The sequence below is a fragment of the Manis pentadactyla genome, chromosome 3, assembly GCF_030020395.1.
Source record: "Manis pentadactyla isolate mManPen7 chromosome 3, mManPen7.hap1, whole genome shotgun sequence".
NCBI lineage: Eukaryota > Metazoa > Chordata > Mammalia > Pholidota > Manidae > Manis > Manis pentadactyla.
Window position 1 is genome coordinate 147,345,986 of NC_080021.1, and position 16,731 is coordinate 147,362,716.

At 43.2% G+C, this 16,731-nt stretch overlaps 1 protein-coding gene across 10 annotated transcripts in view; it reads left to right on the plus strand.

Annotated features, from left to right (window-relative positions):
• Positions 1–8,181, plus strand: part of PRUNE2 (prune homolog 2 with BCH domain) — a 237,136-nt gene extending 228,955 nt beyond the window's left edge. For 6 of the 10 annotated variants that reach the window (XM_057498559.1, XM_057498561.1, XM_057498560.1 and 3 more), the window contains 2 exons: positions 843–890; positions 4,603–8,181. In XM_057498559.1, the coding sequence (XP_057354542.1) occupies positions 843–890; positions 4,603–4,633 (79 nt within the window). In that variant the 3' untranslated portion in view covers positions 4,634–8,181. The remainder of the gene's footprint in view (positions 1–842; positions 891–4,602) is intronic. The other 4 variants (XM_057498562.1, XM_057498565.1, XM_057498564.1 and 1 more) reach the window with 1 other exon arrangement.
• The last annotated feature ends 8,550 nt before the right edge of the window (positions 8,182–16,731 follow it).

Here is a 16,731-nt window from a genome sequence, read left to right on the forward strand (position 1 = left end):
GGGAAATTATTCACAATACAAAAGGAACTCTCACTTAAAAAAGATCATAGAATCTCTTTAAATAGCATTTGTTTGCCGATAATAAATATTAGCCAAAGGGGAGGGGAAAAAGTAAAAGTTGAAATGTACTAAGTATTAATCAGCAACTAATATAAAACAGATTTGAAATTTGAGGAATTTCACCAATATGGAATATCAAGAGCTGCTAGAATAACAGAAAAAGCATAAATACATTCATATGTCACAACCAAACTTTTATTTCCATATTTTATATGGCTACATTTTTCTTTCTGGACACATCCAATTTAGGTTGATGTTAGGATTCATTTGTATGATAGTAAGTGTCCTGTGATTTTTCTGTAACAGCAAAGAAAGGTAACATGACATTTTTTCTTTCAGTGTTTGGGAAAATCCCCATTCTTGCAAAAACTGAAATTAACTGTGTTCCTATGAAAATAAAATTAGACTGCCAGAGTAGGATTGTCCTATGTGTATAAAATATATTACTTGGATTGCAAATAAAAGTTTGCAATATTCTGTTCGCTGAATACGCTAGATTGAAAAATCAGGAAAAAGTGGGAAGAAAAGAAATGGCCACTGAAAGTGTTTGGCCATGCTCGATCCTCCTTTTTGTGTTTCTAAATCATGGGCCTGTTACTGTATTTAAAAATTGATGGTAAAAGAATCACAGTTTAATCTCAACATCTGTTCATGTTTTGATTTGATCCATATTAGCAAGGGGACAATGTGAAACAGTTTAAAATGCCCAGATCTACTGTGCTTACAAAATGGTAACAATGGAGACAATGTTTACTGCTTCCTGTTTTTTCCCTCGCACTCAGAACTAGCTGCCTTTACAATGATCCCGAAATGTCTTCTATGGAGAAGGAGTAAGAATTCACCATCTATATACAGCTATGTGGTTACTTGTAGTATTATTGTATGGCTGGGCTCTGAAAGAAAAAGATACATCGAGGATTGGGTAAACCCCGTTTAGATGTTCAGCTTTCACGTTCTTTATTCTGAAATCAGAGACTTAAAGAGAAAAGTGCTAGCTTCACACCATCTCATTTATGAGCACCATTAAATTCCTTTCGGGACAACCTAAGTCTTTACTTGGCCTTTTATTTTTCCAATCCAAAAAGGAGGAGAAAATGAACATGAGAGCCAGATGTAAGAGCTTTTGGGCAGAAGAATACAGTTATTCTTTGTGAATTACATCATCTCTTTTAATTAATCAAAGTTGGGACTTCCATTGGAACTTAATATTTTGGTAGATGGGAGAGAAAGTGTCTTTGTTTTGAAAATCCCAAGAGCAATTGAATCTGGATGGGACCTTAGGAATGATCAAGTCTACTAGTCCCGTCCTCTGAGAAACAAATTGAACAGGTATGAAGTTCTTGCCATGTGCTAGGTTCTGTGTAAAAAGTGTCATGCACACTGATGTTTTATCCTCAAAACAAAGCTGTGAGGTTCATTTTATAGATGAGGAAAGAGAGGCGTAGAGAGATTATTTGCCCAGTCTGATGTTATACATTTGTAAAAATGACCCAGAGCTGGGATGTGAATCTGCGGGTTCAATTCTAAAGCCAGTGGTTTTTAAATCAGTGATGGTCTTAATTCTGGAATGGATACGTGACATCTGATCTAACCAAAGATTAGAGAGGAGGAAATTAGTCACCTAAGAGAATAGAGTTAATTATTGGCTGAGTAAGTTTCAGGCAATAAACTGCCCTCACCAACGTGTTCTCAGAGGGAACTTGGCCGTCCAGTTCTAATCTAGTTTGAGAGAATTTAACATTGTCCTTCTCGACTCCAGAAGGAGGTGCAAAGATCAAACTGAAATGTCAGCTATTTCACATTTCGTTCCCTTTGGGCCTCCTTTCCCTTGAGTCTGAGGGGAAGATGGAAAATCACAGTGCAGTGGCTCTGTAGTTGCCATGGTGACCTTACAGGGTAAGGAGGTTTATGCACAAAAACTCTGGACAGAAGGTCCCAGCTGATGAGCACATAAAACCGGAAAGCTGTAATTGCTGCACCTCTTTGAGATGAAGACAATTGCTTCAGGCAGATTGCCACAGGAAAATTCTGCAAAACAAAAACACAATAGCCCCTCACTCCACCTAGTTTTTGCAAACCTTTCCTCCCTCAGCAAAACAGCGCCCCCCTCAGAGGAGACTCCTGGGCCCACAGTTAAAGGGCTGCGTGACAGTCGCTCACTGGCCTAAGGCTGCTACATCTGCGGGCTTACCCACTCCTTTACCTGCCTTGTCTGTTAGCTCCTCAGTTGTACAGATGAATGCTTGGGATAGGGAGAGGGCAACGCACTGCTGCTTGTCTGGGTTCATTCCAGGGCTGGGCGTGGGGAAGGGAGGGATGCTGCGAATAGTCTATATTGCCTCCCACTTCCTAGAACCTTTCTTCGGCCCTCTCTTTCCTAACCTTCACCAGGCACATGATTCCTGCACAGAGGATGATATCCGGGATGAGGGGCAAGAGGGGCCAAGACATTTTTCTGCTGACTTCTAGCCCTGGATTTCTAGATTTCTTTAGTATCAGAATAAGGGGCCTCATTTACCTTCTGGCTGCTGTGGGGAAGCATTTTACACCTGTAGCTAGTACTGAATGCTAGACCACAAAATGGGCAAAGGTTCTTCCAAGAAGCTCAGTCAGACCAAGAATAAAATGAAATGTGTTGCAATACTCGGGTGGTCTCTCAGTTTCCTCAAAGAAAGAAGTGAGAGCTGGGCCGGTCTTCCCCACCCCACTTCCTACATTAAACACGTGAGTTTTTATACATCATTAAGCAGTATTTTCAGTTACCTAGTAAGGAACCTTGTTCAACACGTGTGAGAAGCCAAAGTGGTCTATAGTAAATGGTCAGAAGATTGTTACATCTCAGGGGAAAAGTTTATACAAGACCAACCCCGTCTGCACAAAGGTGAGGAATATTCCTTTCATATTTCATTTCTGATTAGAAGTAACTTTTCTTCCAGAAAGCATACTCTTTTTAAAAATACCCCAGGGGCTTGCCGACTTCACTTTTAGGTCGGATTTTATGCATTCTCATGCCCTAAAATCTTCTAATATTTTTACATGTGTAAAAAGCATATATGATGCAGGAGATGTGGGTCTATTTGGGAGATGGAAATTAGTACATATAATTGCCATAGCATTAGCTATCATAAGCTCCACAAGATAACTGTTGTCTACAACATTAATCTTTGGTGTGACTTCCTATACTTACTTAAAAATCACCCACTTTTGGCTGTCTCGGGTTTCATCCATAAGCTGGGTAAGCAGGTTTCAGTCTTTCAGCTTTTTGCTTACTGAAAGAGGAAGGGATACAGAAAAGTCAGTATGAAAACCGAGGTGTTTGCAAATGGCATCCTGGCCTACATGGGGTTTTTGTTGTTGTTACTGTTTTTCAGGGGCTTTTTTTTATCAGGTCCCATTTCAAAAAGACACTGAGCTACTACTACTAGTGCTAGACATTTGCTTGTGTTCACTATTGAAAACAGTTTAGACATAATCTGTAGCAAGCTGTGAGAGAGAGATGATTGTTCTATTTTATAGATACAGAAATGGAAATTTAGATAAGATGGGTAACTTGGCCGAGGCCCCAGGGCTGCTAGTGGTACAATTGCTGAGGGTATTTCAAAGGAAAGAAACTTTAATACTACAAACTGGCTGGGCAGGCATGGTGGGTTGCTGATGGCTCTATTTGCAAAGCTCCTGGCAGGAACGCTGCTCAGCTGCTGCAGATTCCACGAGCACAACGCAGCCACCTGTGCGGTGTGCAGAGTTAAGGCTCGGCAGGGGCAGAGCCAAGCAAAAACCACAGATGCTTTCCAAATTTCTCTTTCCATAACAAGCATTCTTTCTTTGTGGCTTATACATACTCTTCCTCTGAGTGTATTGGCCTAGCTCTCTCCTCCGGTAAATGCCAGGATGTTGTCATACATTCACTAAGAGGCAGAAGAGAGAAACAAGTGGCCCGAGGACATTTTAGACTTACTCCTTAGATACTGGGATTGCACTAGCCATTCTGAAAAACAAGATTTTCCTAGGTTATAAGAATCCAGCTCAGTAAGGTCAGCTAACCTCTTTCATGCAAAATCTTTGGCTCCAGAAAATGTTAGGAAGTTTTCTTTGGTCAGTGTTGTTTTATTGTTTACCATTGGCCTACCATATAGCATGTGTTAGATGGACCTTACTTCAGGCACATCATATATTTGCCCCACAAAGAAAAGTCATTTACTAAAAATGCTAGATCCCTTATTTCCAAAATGCAGTGACGTTCCTTGTCTTAATCTTCTTTAGAAATGAACCTTCACAGGAGTCTTCTGCCTCCTTAGATCATTTTGAAAGGTGTAAAATGCTTCCAAAAATGGTTTTGTAAAAATAAACAGATTCCTTAGTTTAGAGAAAGTTTAGTTTAGAGGATAGCATTCTACTGGGCTTTTCTTGGATAAGAAACGTGCATGATTTATTTTCAGTAAGTCCTTTGAGGAAAAAAGCAAATGCATGCCACTCCACATCATTACTAAATGTTTCTCACTCCATTTCTCATGTTTCTCATTTTTTTCCTTGTTTTCAAAGTATTGACCAGAAGCTGAAAGAAAATCCCTAGCTGGCTGTGGCTGGAAGAAGAGGATGCTTTTCTGCTTCGTGGTTTTGTCGAAACATATCTACCTGGAAGAGAGAGGGCCAATGGTACTTGTTTCCATTTTGCACTACCTGGTGCCATTCTAGATTTCTAAGGGGAAAAACTGTAAGGAGATTCGTTGATTCTTAACATGCTTTACGAAATTGTATTTCCCTATTTTGCCAATTATGTGCCTCAAAGATGTTAGCTGAACCTTCACAAGAGAGCAGGACCTTCCGTTTCAGTATTCTCATAACCCTTTGGTGCAGTGATATTTCATCTCTTAAGACTGGTGTTGACCAATAAGATCACTTAAGTTCACTACTAATAGGGAGTGGGTTTGTTTCCCTAGACTGGCTGGATTTCTCCTTGGTAATCATTGTAGGTTTCAAATATGCAGGGCTCACCTCTCGCTAGGATAGTTGTTCCCAGGTCACTCACTCTACCTTTAAAATCCTAAGCTTGCTTAACACGGCCGTAACCCAGACCTGGTGTGAAGCCACCGTCAGCTGAGCGCCCAGCTGGTTCGTGTCTGCATGAATCGTCTCTAGCTTCTCCAAGGAAAGCCAGGCTTTCTAAATTCACATCATCTTAGTTTAGTTATCATGTTGCCTACAAATTGGTCTTCAGGAGTGTCATGTTTTCTCCGAGTTGGTCTTTTTAGAAATCATCTTTTCTCCAGTGAATGTCGAAAACCTCCACCTCAAAAAACTGAAGGACCCACGTCTGCATTTTTGCTAGCTCTCTGGGCTTTAGGCCTTAAACTTAGTTCCAGATGTTACACTTGAAGTGCCAAGGTCTTGAGTGTGAGGTGGCCCACTCAGAAATTTGTTATTTGGTAACATTCTGTTATCTGAATCTCTCTCACATGCATTATGAAAAGTGATCTGCTTTAAAACACTGTAATATGATCACAGGTTTAAAATTAAATATGAGTATCTACTATCCTTTGCAAAATATTCCTTGATAGTTTTAATATACTGTCTAAAATACCAGGGTGATGTCAAATCTATAGACCTCCAGAAGAGGTTGCCCAAAACAGCCAAATTTAGAACACCACCTATTTTTGCATGGTCTTCTAGTTAAAAATAGTTTACACATGTTGTGTCGGAAAAAAATTGAATATCGCATGACACATGAAAATTATTCAAATTTCAGTATCCATATACCAAGTTCTATTGAAACACAGCCACACAGATTGGTTTAAGAACACTGTCGTTACTTTTGCACTACAACAGCAGAGTTAAATAGCTGCAGCTGACCATGTGGCTTATGAAGCCTAAAATATTTACTTACTTTATAGAAAAAGTTTGCCGTACCCTTTTCCAGTCCTATCATCCTTCCCCTTCCCTCATTTGTATTTAGATATTAGTTTCTTTAACAGAATGCACAGGTAAGGCATGCACACTAATTTATGCTTTAAAAATATTCTGACATCCACAGTCAGTAGAATAAATGGCCTGCTGAAAAAAAGACAGGATCATAGCTACAGAAGCTACGAAAGCATGACTCAAAGTGAAGCCTGCTTAGAAAGCTGTCAGATGTTTACAGGTGTGGCTGAGGTCCTGGCCTTACTCTTACATTCTTAATCTCCAGAATCACCTTACTAATAAGCTAGCAAAAATAAAAAGTGGAGAACAGGGCTCTGCCATAGTCTTGGGGTGGCAGCTACACCGGGAGAGCTGTGCAGAGCACTTTGAGCCCTGGGTATCATGAGCTTTGAAACACTGCAGTAGACAGCTTTGCACAGGTGACGAAATTTCACTGACTTCATATGCTTCATGTCTGTCTCCCACCCACCTTCCCGATGTGCTCTCGTATACACAGGTCTGTTCTCTTCCCTCCAAAGCCATAGTTATCTACATTTCCCTTATCTTCCCTTTCCACTGACTATCTTACTGAACTGTGTTCTTTTTGGGTCTCCTCCCTCATAAAACATCCAGCTTGTCTGAGAGAAAAACCTTGAGCATACCCTCTCTCAGCCCAGTGCCGTCTTTGGAAGCCCGAACTATGCAGTTGATGTGAGTCCAGTGACCCAGTATTCCGGTTTGTTCACCCGTTTGCCACTGTTGCCCTGGCGTAATTAACAATGCCCCTTTTCACTCAGCCGTGTCGCATTCTGGAAGCGGAATTACACGGTCCCTCTAGCCACAGGATGTAAGGAGGAATCTGGTGTTCGGTCGAGTGGTGCAAGCCTGAGGACAGAGCAGTTGATCGAGGGCTCTCATTATATACAAACAGACACGGCAGCAATCTGACCATTCATATTTTCTTTGAACTTGTGCAACCTGTTCATGGAAGAACACTCAGGTGGTATTCTTTTTGAAGCTTCATCTTCCTGTATGGAAATTGCGAGCACCTTTCCCATCCAGTAGCTTTGTTTGGGCTGCTCTGTCGGCTGCACAGCCATTCTGATACTTAGGCATCTGCTATGTTATTATCTTTAGAAGACAAATTAATTGCATGTGCTAGAGCAAAGCCACCGTGTAAATTCAATCCAAGTAACTAGAATTCTAGAAGCATCCTGAAAAAACAATCCCTGAGCAGATAAGTAGAGATGTAAACATGCACATTATTAGCTATCTAGCTCTTGCATTCTGAGCATTCTTGCTGTGGTTCTGACTTCTGGAAACTGTTTTTGCACTTTTCCTGTGGATCTGTAGTCAAGGGAACCAAAGGGTCACTGGGGCAAAAGTCTTGTTTCCCTAAAATGGCAACTGCTCTCCACTTAGGTCCGTAATTAAGAGAAAGAAAATCTGCACAGCAGATACTGTCAAGGAGTGAGAAAGTTTGTTTGAGGGCAATAGCTGGGTGTGGAAGAAAACGTGAAGTTCATGTTGAAGCCATACAGTGTTCTATGGGGTTATCTTTTAAGACATATTCTGACATGTGTGAAGAAGTCACTACTCCAGGCCTTTGTGTTACCGTTTAAAGGATTCAGCTCTGGTCCTGTGTTTGCTACTCATACAGTCACAACGCCTCAGTAGTTTGCCCCCTTAGAAATATTTAGATGTGCACAAATTAATCTTTTATATATTGAAAGGTTTTTTTTACCTGGTATTAGATTGCTCAGAATAAAGTATCTATTAGATTTTGTTTCGGTAAATCTCCCTAAACAGTGTGGATTAATAATATAAAAAATATGTAATGCCACCTATAGCCTCTCTGTATGGTTCAGAAATAAAAATTGATTCCACAAGTTTTGGGCTTTATGTCTTTGACTCAGCAAGACTCTGTGTAGTATCACTTATTCAGAAGTTTTGTGTGGGTGTTGGCACCTGGTAGGTGAGGACAGGATACATTTTGGCTTTCTTGTCACCCAAGTTTTATTCCCTTTCCAGTTCTGCCTTCCACACCTGAATGATCTAAGCTTTCCACATGTGTTGTTTACTCGCTAGGTAACAAGTTCTCTCAGTGGTAGTGTCTCCGTGTTTTATGGTTACCTGACTTTGACAACCTCTCTTCTCTGTCCCTTGCCTTTTCGTGGCATATATGTTTATTCTTAAATTAAAATATGTTAAATTGTTCATACATTTTGCTTTGAGCTTTGGGTTGTTTTTTTTTCCTACATTTACAACCTTTGGGAAAAATCAGAGTGGGGAATCACCACTCTGCTTTTTTTTTAAACCTAAGAAAACCAGTCTGTGCCTCTGCCTCTCCCAAGAGTTGGAATACCACAATGGGAAGTTCCTCTACAAAAAGTGAGACATTGAATGTTCTCATGATGAAGACATGAGTGCTGGTGGATAATGTCCTCTACCCAGAAAAGGGAAGAAGGACAAGAGAAGTCGGAGAAGTAACCTTCAGCCCGGGAGGGGCGTGCTCCTACCAGGTGGACTGCGACATTCGTTCTTCGCCCTTTACCTACCTGTGGTAGTGGAAGTTGGAGGCAGGCTAAGTGTCTGATGGATACTTGCTATGGCATGTTACACAGCTGTTAGAAATAACACGCTGTGTGTTCATGGAACATTTAAATCATAAAGAGTGGAAAAATTCAGAAATGGCATAGTGCCACTTATATAACTTCTGAACCTACACATTCACACACAAAACCTTTTTCTCAAAGTCCATGCATGTATAAGGACTTGGCAAAGTTGTTGGAGTGAGTGTAGAGGCTGGGGGCGGGAGTGGGGATCCAGGATGAAGTTGGGAGCCTAATTGCAAATCCAAGTCAAAAGGAACTTTTTATAGGCTGAAGTTCAAAATAAATAAAATGAAGATGGCTTACAGTTTCAGCCACAGAAACTAAAACATTCAGCCATAGATAGAGAAAAGCTGCGTGAAGACAAGTTGCCAGGGGGCTGTTCCCTTCCACAGCTTCTCCCTTAGAAGTGCCTTTCCCTGCGGTGAGAGCGTCAGTGTGCTGCGGCTCGCTGGGAGCCACCCTGGGTGACGTCACCCTGTACAGTCGGGGAGCTTTTTAATTAAGCTGGTACCTTTGACACATCTATCCTCCCGCAGCTGTGAGCTTTACAGAGAAAAAAGCTTTGCGAGGATAATTTTCCCAAAGAGTTCCACTCACGTTCATCCAAAACAACTCCATCTAGGCAAAATTTTCTGTTTTTGACATGACCATTTTAACCACACTTAGCTGCCATCCGCCATCTCACCAGCCTTAACCCGAGTGAGAGACCTACATCCTTGACGTGTGATCATGCCCTCCTTGTGAAAGTCTTCGCCCTTAGATTGGTGACCTGAGTTAATCCTGTTTTCCTCTGTATTCATTATCTATTATTACTTAACAACTTACAGTTGATTCTCATTATCTGAGGTAGTTATGTCACATAAAATCACCAAGAAACCAAATCAGCAAATACTGAACTATTGCTCCTCTAGGAACTGCAGGGTGAGGCTTCTGCAAGCCTCTGATGGCACTGTTTCCATGAAATGATCAACATATAACCTTTTATGTGTATTTCTGTTTAAATACACTTTATTTAATATATAGTTGATTCATTAACACTGAGTGCACAGCCAACAGCCTGAATATAACTCATACCTGAACAAAGCTTTTCAAACACAAATTTTCTCCAAAAGACACATAACAGTCTGCTTGTGCTTAGGAACACTGGACAGCACTTCAGCTCTAAGCCTGGGGACCATTTTGAACAGTGAGACTACCAAGAAAAATGCAAAAAAACATTGCACTAAATAGCCCATGAAAAGCACACTTTAGTTTACAGCGTGAGAGCTGAAACAAGAAGCAGAACTTTGCCTTACTCAACTTGAGCTGGGAGTGTGTGCATCAGGCAACCCAAAGTTTTTGCCATTCTGTAAGTGTCCATAAGGGATCGTGAAAGTGCTGTGAATATTGATTTGGGGGTTACAAATAAATTATAGTGACTAGGTGAATTTGTAAGTATGGAATCCGTGAATAATGAAGACGGACTGTATATCAAAACTTAGTGAACTAAAATAACACCACATATTTATTATCTCAGTTTCTGTGGCATAAATACCCATGCATCTCAGCAGGGTCCTCCACCTCAAGGCCTGTCATGGGCTGCGATCATAGTGTTGGCCCAGGGTCACTCACAAGACTTGATCAAGGTTCAAGTGGGACGTAATCTACTTGCAAGTTCATCCACATGGCTATTGGCAAGGTTCAGTTTCGCCAAAGGAGTTGCACTGGGGAGCTCACCCCTTGCTGGCTGTTAGCTGGAGTCTGCCCTTAGTTCTTTGATTCTTGGGCCTCTCCAACATGGTAGCTTACTTCACAGAAACCAACAAGAAAGAGTCTGTTAGCAAAATGGAAGTTGTAATTATTGTAACTGATCACTGACCTGACATCCTGTCAATGTTGCAGTTTTCTATGGGTTAGAAGCAAGTCTCTAGATCCAGCCCACATTCAGGGGGAGAGAACTACTGGGTATGAATACTAAGAGGGGGGTCATTAGATGCCATCTTAGAAGGTAGCCTACCATACCCTTCAGTCTTCTGCAATTCCCCTTTGACCGCCTCCGTCTCCTCTTGCCCATAAGTGACAGTGTTTCTTAACACCTCTCTTTGCTTTTTCTGCCATTTCCCCATGACTGCAAGTAGCACACATCTCTTCAGATGATTCAAGTCCTGCTTTTAATCCCAGCCTCCAAAGCCCCACCATCATTTTCTCTCTCACTCCAGTCCCGGCGGGTGGCGAGGAGTGTAAATTCCTTACTCTGACCGGATAAAGACCATTTCTATACTGTCCATTGTCAGTGACATCACACATACTGAGATTTAAATCCTGGTTCTGATTGCCAGCTGTATTAGTTGAGCTAGTTACTTAACTTTTTTGAACTTCAGTTTATTTTTTAAATGTGCATAAAACTCTGAACATGTTTATGTAAGAGTTAAAGGGATTTAAATCCCTAGCCTAGTGCTCCTTACATAGAAAGCATTCAATAAATACTAATTCTCTTACCCATCCTCTTCTTTTCTTCCTCTGCCCACTAACCCAGCCTCTTCCCTGTTAACTTGCCAACTTCTCCAAATCCACTGCCAACCCCACGTTTAGTTTCTGTCAACCATGTCAGCAACTTGTTTTACTCCTGCCCCGTCTTCTAAATAAACCGGCTCCCTTTCATCCTTCCCTCTCTTCTCTCAGACATACCTATTTTACTCCATCCTCTGCCCTTCTCCTCTAGTTCCTTCCAAATTTCCATCTCTTGTCTTTGTTCAGTTTTCCTCTGGTTTTTACTTTTCATTAAAAACAGCAGAAGAAATTACTCTCCCTGAAACGCTTGAGAGGAAGTTGTCTATATAATGCCTCAAGACCCCAAATGTTTAGTGTATTTCCTAAAAACAAAGACATTCTCCTCATAACCCAATCCAACTATCAAAGCCAGGAAATTAACATTGAAACATTACTACCCTTACTACCATCTAATCCAAACTTCAGGCCAATGCGTTAACCGTTGATTCCTATTCTCAGTTTGGAGAATCTTCCTGGGCTATATTTTTCATTTATGAGGCATCACCATGTATTGTAAGGGAGGACTGAGATGAGGCTATCCTTTCTTCAGAACCCATTGGTCATTCCAGTGCTCCTCAGAATTAATAAATTCAGCACTTGATAATACTTAATTTCCTTATAATCAATGTACAGTTTCCATCCTTCTTTATATTTACTCTCCAGAGGAAAAAGAAAGCTCTAAGAGGTTAAGAGCTGTGTCTGGCCAATAGGTTTCAGCCCCTGGGCAAGTTCACTATGGATTCAGTGTGACCAAAGAAATGACAGTAGAATGTTCTTGGGGTGAAAGGGTTTATATCCAACTTTATTCCCACGGTGGCAGGTCAATCACTAGAATCCTGCCACTCAGAGCGAGTCTGCATGCAGCAAGCTGGTCTCTGCCTGTGGGCCCCTCTGCCTGCACAGCCGTCCCACACAGCTGTGTAGGCCTCTGTCCTCGGCGCTGCCCCCACTCCAGCCTCTGCTCTGCAGCCTTGCAGTCCTGCCACCGTATCACACACACACACACACACACACACACACACACACACACACACACCACTGGGTGGAGCTCTTTATACAGAGTCAATACAATGCGTATTGCCCACACGGTTGTAATGAACTAGGCAACCAGGGCCAGGTGAGAATCCTGGCTACAGGACCTTTCATTTTATCCACAGCTGTCATAGCTGTATTTAGTGAAGAAATGTCTTTTGACAACTAGATGACTTGGCAATTAGAACTTAACTTAGGATACACATAAGGGAAACATTTCTCTGTGCCTCAGTTTCCCCTTCTATCAAAGGAATAAGCAATGCCAACAAAGGAATGTAAAAATTAAAGACATAATAAGTATAAATATACTTTTACAATGACAAGGTAAAAGAAACATCACATTACTTACCTTTTCTAAATTAAATTTTCTCTAGCCCTAAGCCTCCATTGATCTTTTACTCTTTAGTGCTAACATCTGTCAGAAATTACCTAGGACAGATTGTTTTTTCTTTGCTATATCGTGGATGCTACTGGGATGTTCCCTGTCATGACCATATGGTTCATTCAAAGGCAGGGGGTCCCACAACCTCTTGGCCATCTGGGATATCTGGTGACTTTCACGTAGTTTCCAAGAATAAGGTGTTTGATATTCAGTGACCCTAGCAAATACATTGGCTCACCCCACCAGAAGTCCTACTCCTGTTTAGACACTCACATACAAGATATAGATGCATGTGGATTCCTCTGCCCATTTAGCCTCACGTCCCTGGAGCCCCTGCAATCTTGGGCACCTCTCTCTGTTTCGACCCAATGACTCCATCTCCAGGCTATCTCCTCCCTCTAAGGAACACACAGAGACATTCTCCTCCCACACAGAGCCTCGAGAGAGTTGTATAACAGGCACCTTGTAACTTCTGATTAAGGTTGAGAAGCACACATGAAACGAAACTGCCTGTGGCAGGCAGCCCCCCAAGGGGACTCCCACGATCCCGGCCTCCTGGTGTTCATGCCCTTGTGCAATCCTCCCGGTGTAGGCTGGACCTTGTGACTCACCCCTAACAATACAGCCAAAGTGATCAGATGACACTTCCCAAATTAGCTTATAAAGCAACAGCAATGTCTATCTTGTTTGCTCACTCTCTCCCCCATGGCTCTGGGAGAAGCCAGATGCCATAATGTGAGCTACCCAACAGAGAATCCCATGGGGCAGAAGCTGACATCTAGAACGGGGACCAGGTAGGACCACAGGCTTGCCAAAAGCCAAGGGAATGAAGTTGGAAGCAAATGGTTTCATCTCCAAGGTATGCCTTGTGATGGCTGTAACCCTGGCTAAAACCTTGAGTTGAGCCTTGTGAGCACTGAGCCAGCTAGGCAGTTGATCTTGACGTGAGATAATAAATGGTGCTTGCTTTTAAGGCACTGGGATTTTGAATAATTTGTAATAGAGCAACAGACAAGGAATACACTGCCTTTAAGATCAGTAGTCCAGAATTTCCTGGAAGAGGATAAAGTCACCTTTCCTTCCTTTTGAAAGTGTCCTCTAGCAGGGGGTGGGAAACAGCAGTAAGGAGCTTGGTCAGTCACCCTGTAACAAACGCAAAGTTACCTGACAAAACAGAAGCAGGTACAGCGAGACCCCCCACAGACGGAAGTCACCACCTTTGTCATTGACAGTCCAAGCTCCGCTCTGCGGTGAAGGACAACCCACGCCCGACACTGCATGATAATCATCACCCTCTCAAGCCCCTTCGGGGGGGAGGAACAATCTGATGCTGTGGAGACGCAGCTGCCACAGGTTCCTAAACTGCCCCTGGGCGTCCCTAAAGAAATCCAAACAAGCTAGTTTCAGTTGGGGTTTCCATGGTTATTGGAAAGTCCCCAAAGGCTAGAACTCCTCCCCCGCCACCTGCCTATCATGGAACCTACCCTAAACCCGGAGATTCTGGTGAAAGCTGCCTCCAGGAATAGGAGCTCCTTACCCAGGACCTGACCAACCAGAGACTAACTTCCAGTCTGAGAAGCTGGGCTCGGGGGACGCTGGGATGGTCCGCACCACCAAGGCATCTACTCGTTCATGCTGTGGGTGGCCCTGACATTAGCCACGGGGTGGAAGGCTTAGTGCGTACAAGCCTGCGGAGCCACAGTGCCTCTGTGTCCAACGTCAGTGACACCTACCAAAGCCCAGCTCCGTACGAGGTGAATCGTGGGCTCTGGGTCTGCAGTAGTGCCACACTGAGCCCTGGGTGTGGGCAGAACACATTTGAAACAACTTTGAGTCAAATATATCCTCATCTCCCCACCTTTATTCAGCAAATGACCTTTCCTGCCTTTGCAGATCCTCCTGTTTTGCCATATGGGCAAAGGGGAGGAAAGGGAGGGAAGCCGGTGCTGGACGCCCAGCAGGACTGGGCCTTCTCTCCTGGACGCTTCCCCTTGCCATCCGGAACAGGGCTCGTCCCAGCCCCTGAGGATGAAATCCCATTTGATCGGACTGGAGAGAAGCAAAGACTGGGATCCGTAAGTGACTTCCAAGGACGGCCGAAGCCAGTCTCCTCAGGTCCATAGGGAAGATCACCCGCATGGGAGTCACATCCCCTGAGTTGTCTAGTCCTGGCTTTCCTACCTAATGGATGGTGACTATCTCTGAACTTCAATTTGTAAAAGTCAGATTAAGGGATGGCAAGATGTCCAGTTTCTGGTCCACCATGTAAGGAGCTTGGAAGTTGTCTCTCTTGTTCACACAAGGCAAAAACTGAACAAATGGAAAACCAACAGCTCTTCTTATATCCCTCAGGGAAATGAGGTCATAAGGCAAAAAGCTGCCCCTGAAATTGAACAGAGAGGCAGGAACAGAGAATCACAAAGTACTGGCGCAGAAGCCCAGGAGCAGAAACCTCCAAAGGAGCAAGTACCATCTTCTTCACAAAGCCTGCCCTCCAGAGAAACCATTTTCTCAGAGCCTGACCTACTGGAGGAAGGAAGATACCTGACTGCAGCACCCCCAGCCTTCCTGGCTCACCTAAGGGAAAAAAACAAAACCCAAAACCCAAAGATAAGAAGTGCTGGTGGAGGCAGAGCGTGGGCTATGGGCTAACTCAAGCCTGACAGCCAGCCTCCGGGGCGCTTCCTCCAGCCAGCTCAGCACACAGCTGCCAGGCTCCTGCACAGTGGGCCATACAGGGCGAGAACCGTGTTTCAGGCTCTACTGAAGAGGTCTCTAGAGTGACTCCAAAACAACAGGGGTATCAAAGACTAAGACACCAGAGGAAGGTTAGCCTCCGACACCTGCAGGCACAGCGTAAACCCAGCCTAACGCCTAGCCAGAGAGCATAAGCCCTCACACTAAAGGCCAATTTCTTTTACCTAGTTTATTATGTCCAGTTTTCAACAAAACAATTGCAAGGCATATGAAAGACAAATGACGTGATGGGCTTGCAATATTAATGGATAGATTATTAAAAGCAGAAATTTGTCCTCCCAGACTCTAGGCTGGCTGGCTTTCTAAGCCTGCCCTTGGGAGCTAAAGGGTGTTTTTCTAGGACCATAATCCAGAAGCTAAGCAAAAGAAACCTGGGGAGTCAGGGGGAGCCACACGTCCCTAACTCCTCCACCCGTCTCAGTATATAGTGTAGCACTGGTATGTCAGATGGCTCCGGTGGCTTTTTCATTGTATATTCATGCTGTAGCCTTGAAGGCCAGCCCTTGGTCTAGCCTGGAGCCTAACCTAAGTCCACTTGCTCAGAGCCTGGGTTCAGGATCCCTGAGTCCAGCTAGCCGACGCCAGGGTGGCTCCAGGGCCCTAGAGAGATGGGCCTGGCATGGGGCTTCCTGAGTTGGTGCTAAAGCCACAGTATCTGCTCCATCCCAAGGCACAGGCAGGCCCACACTCTCAACTTGTCATGGTGTTTTATATTTGCTATTTAATGTCATTCTAAGTAAAGAAACATTAAGATTTTCCATGACTTATGGAAAGTATGGTTTGCCATTCATCCTTTTATCATGGAATGTTAGTATTAAAGGGAAAATTAACTCACATGTGGAATCACCAAAATTACACATTTGTATTTTGTAACTTACACACACATATGTATTTTGTTCCACCAGAACAGTGGAAACACTAGAATAAGACAACTCAATTGTTTTTATTTTACCTCTTAGGAATATTCTACCAACAATCTCTGCCTTCTGTTTCCTGATGAATAAGGAAGTATTGAAAGGAAATGGAACTTTGCTTTCCTTCTATGGCATCCTTTTTAGCCTAAGTGGTTGGATGCTGTAGAAGTAACTCAGAAAGGATGCAGTGGAGTTCCTTGGTCATTCATGTCTCGTAGATTGTCATTTCCTTCTTTCTGTGCCCATCACAAGTTCTGGTTTCCAGGCTCCCAGTGCCCCCAACCTTCCTGAGTCACAGACATAACACATCACCCTGTACTTACTTTGAGACGTGTGGAGGTCCCACCAGAATTTTGAACTCATGGCACATCTCAAACATTACATGCAAATAGGGTGGCGAGCAGCAGGGCACATGCATATTCCTACTGCACTACATTCTACATAGCAGGCTATGTATTCCCATCAGACTTTACTTACAAAACACAGGTGCAAGTTGAGAATTATAAAGACTCTCAAGAAGAGCATTAAACTAAGCTCATGTCCC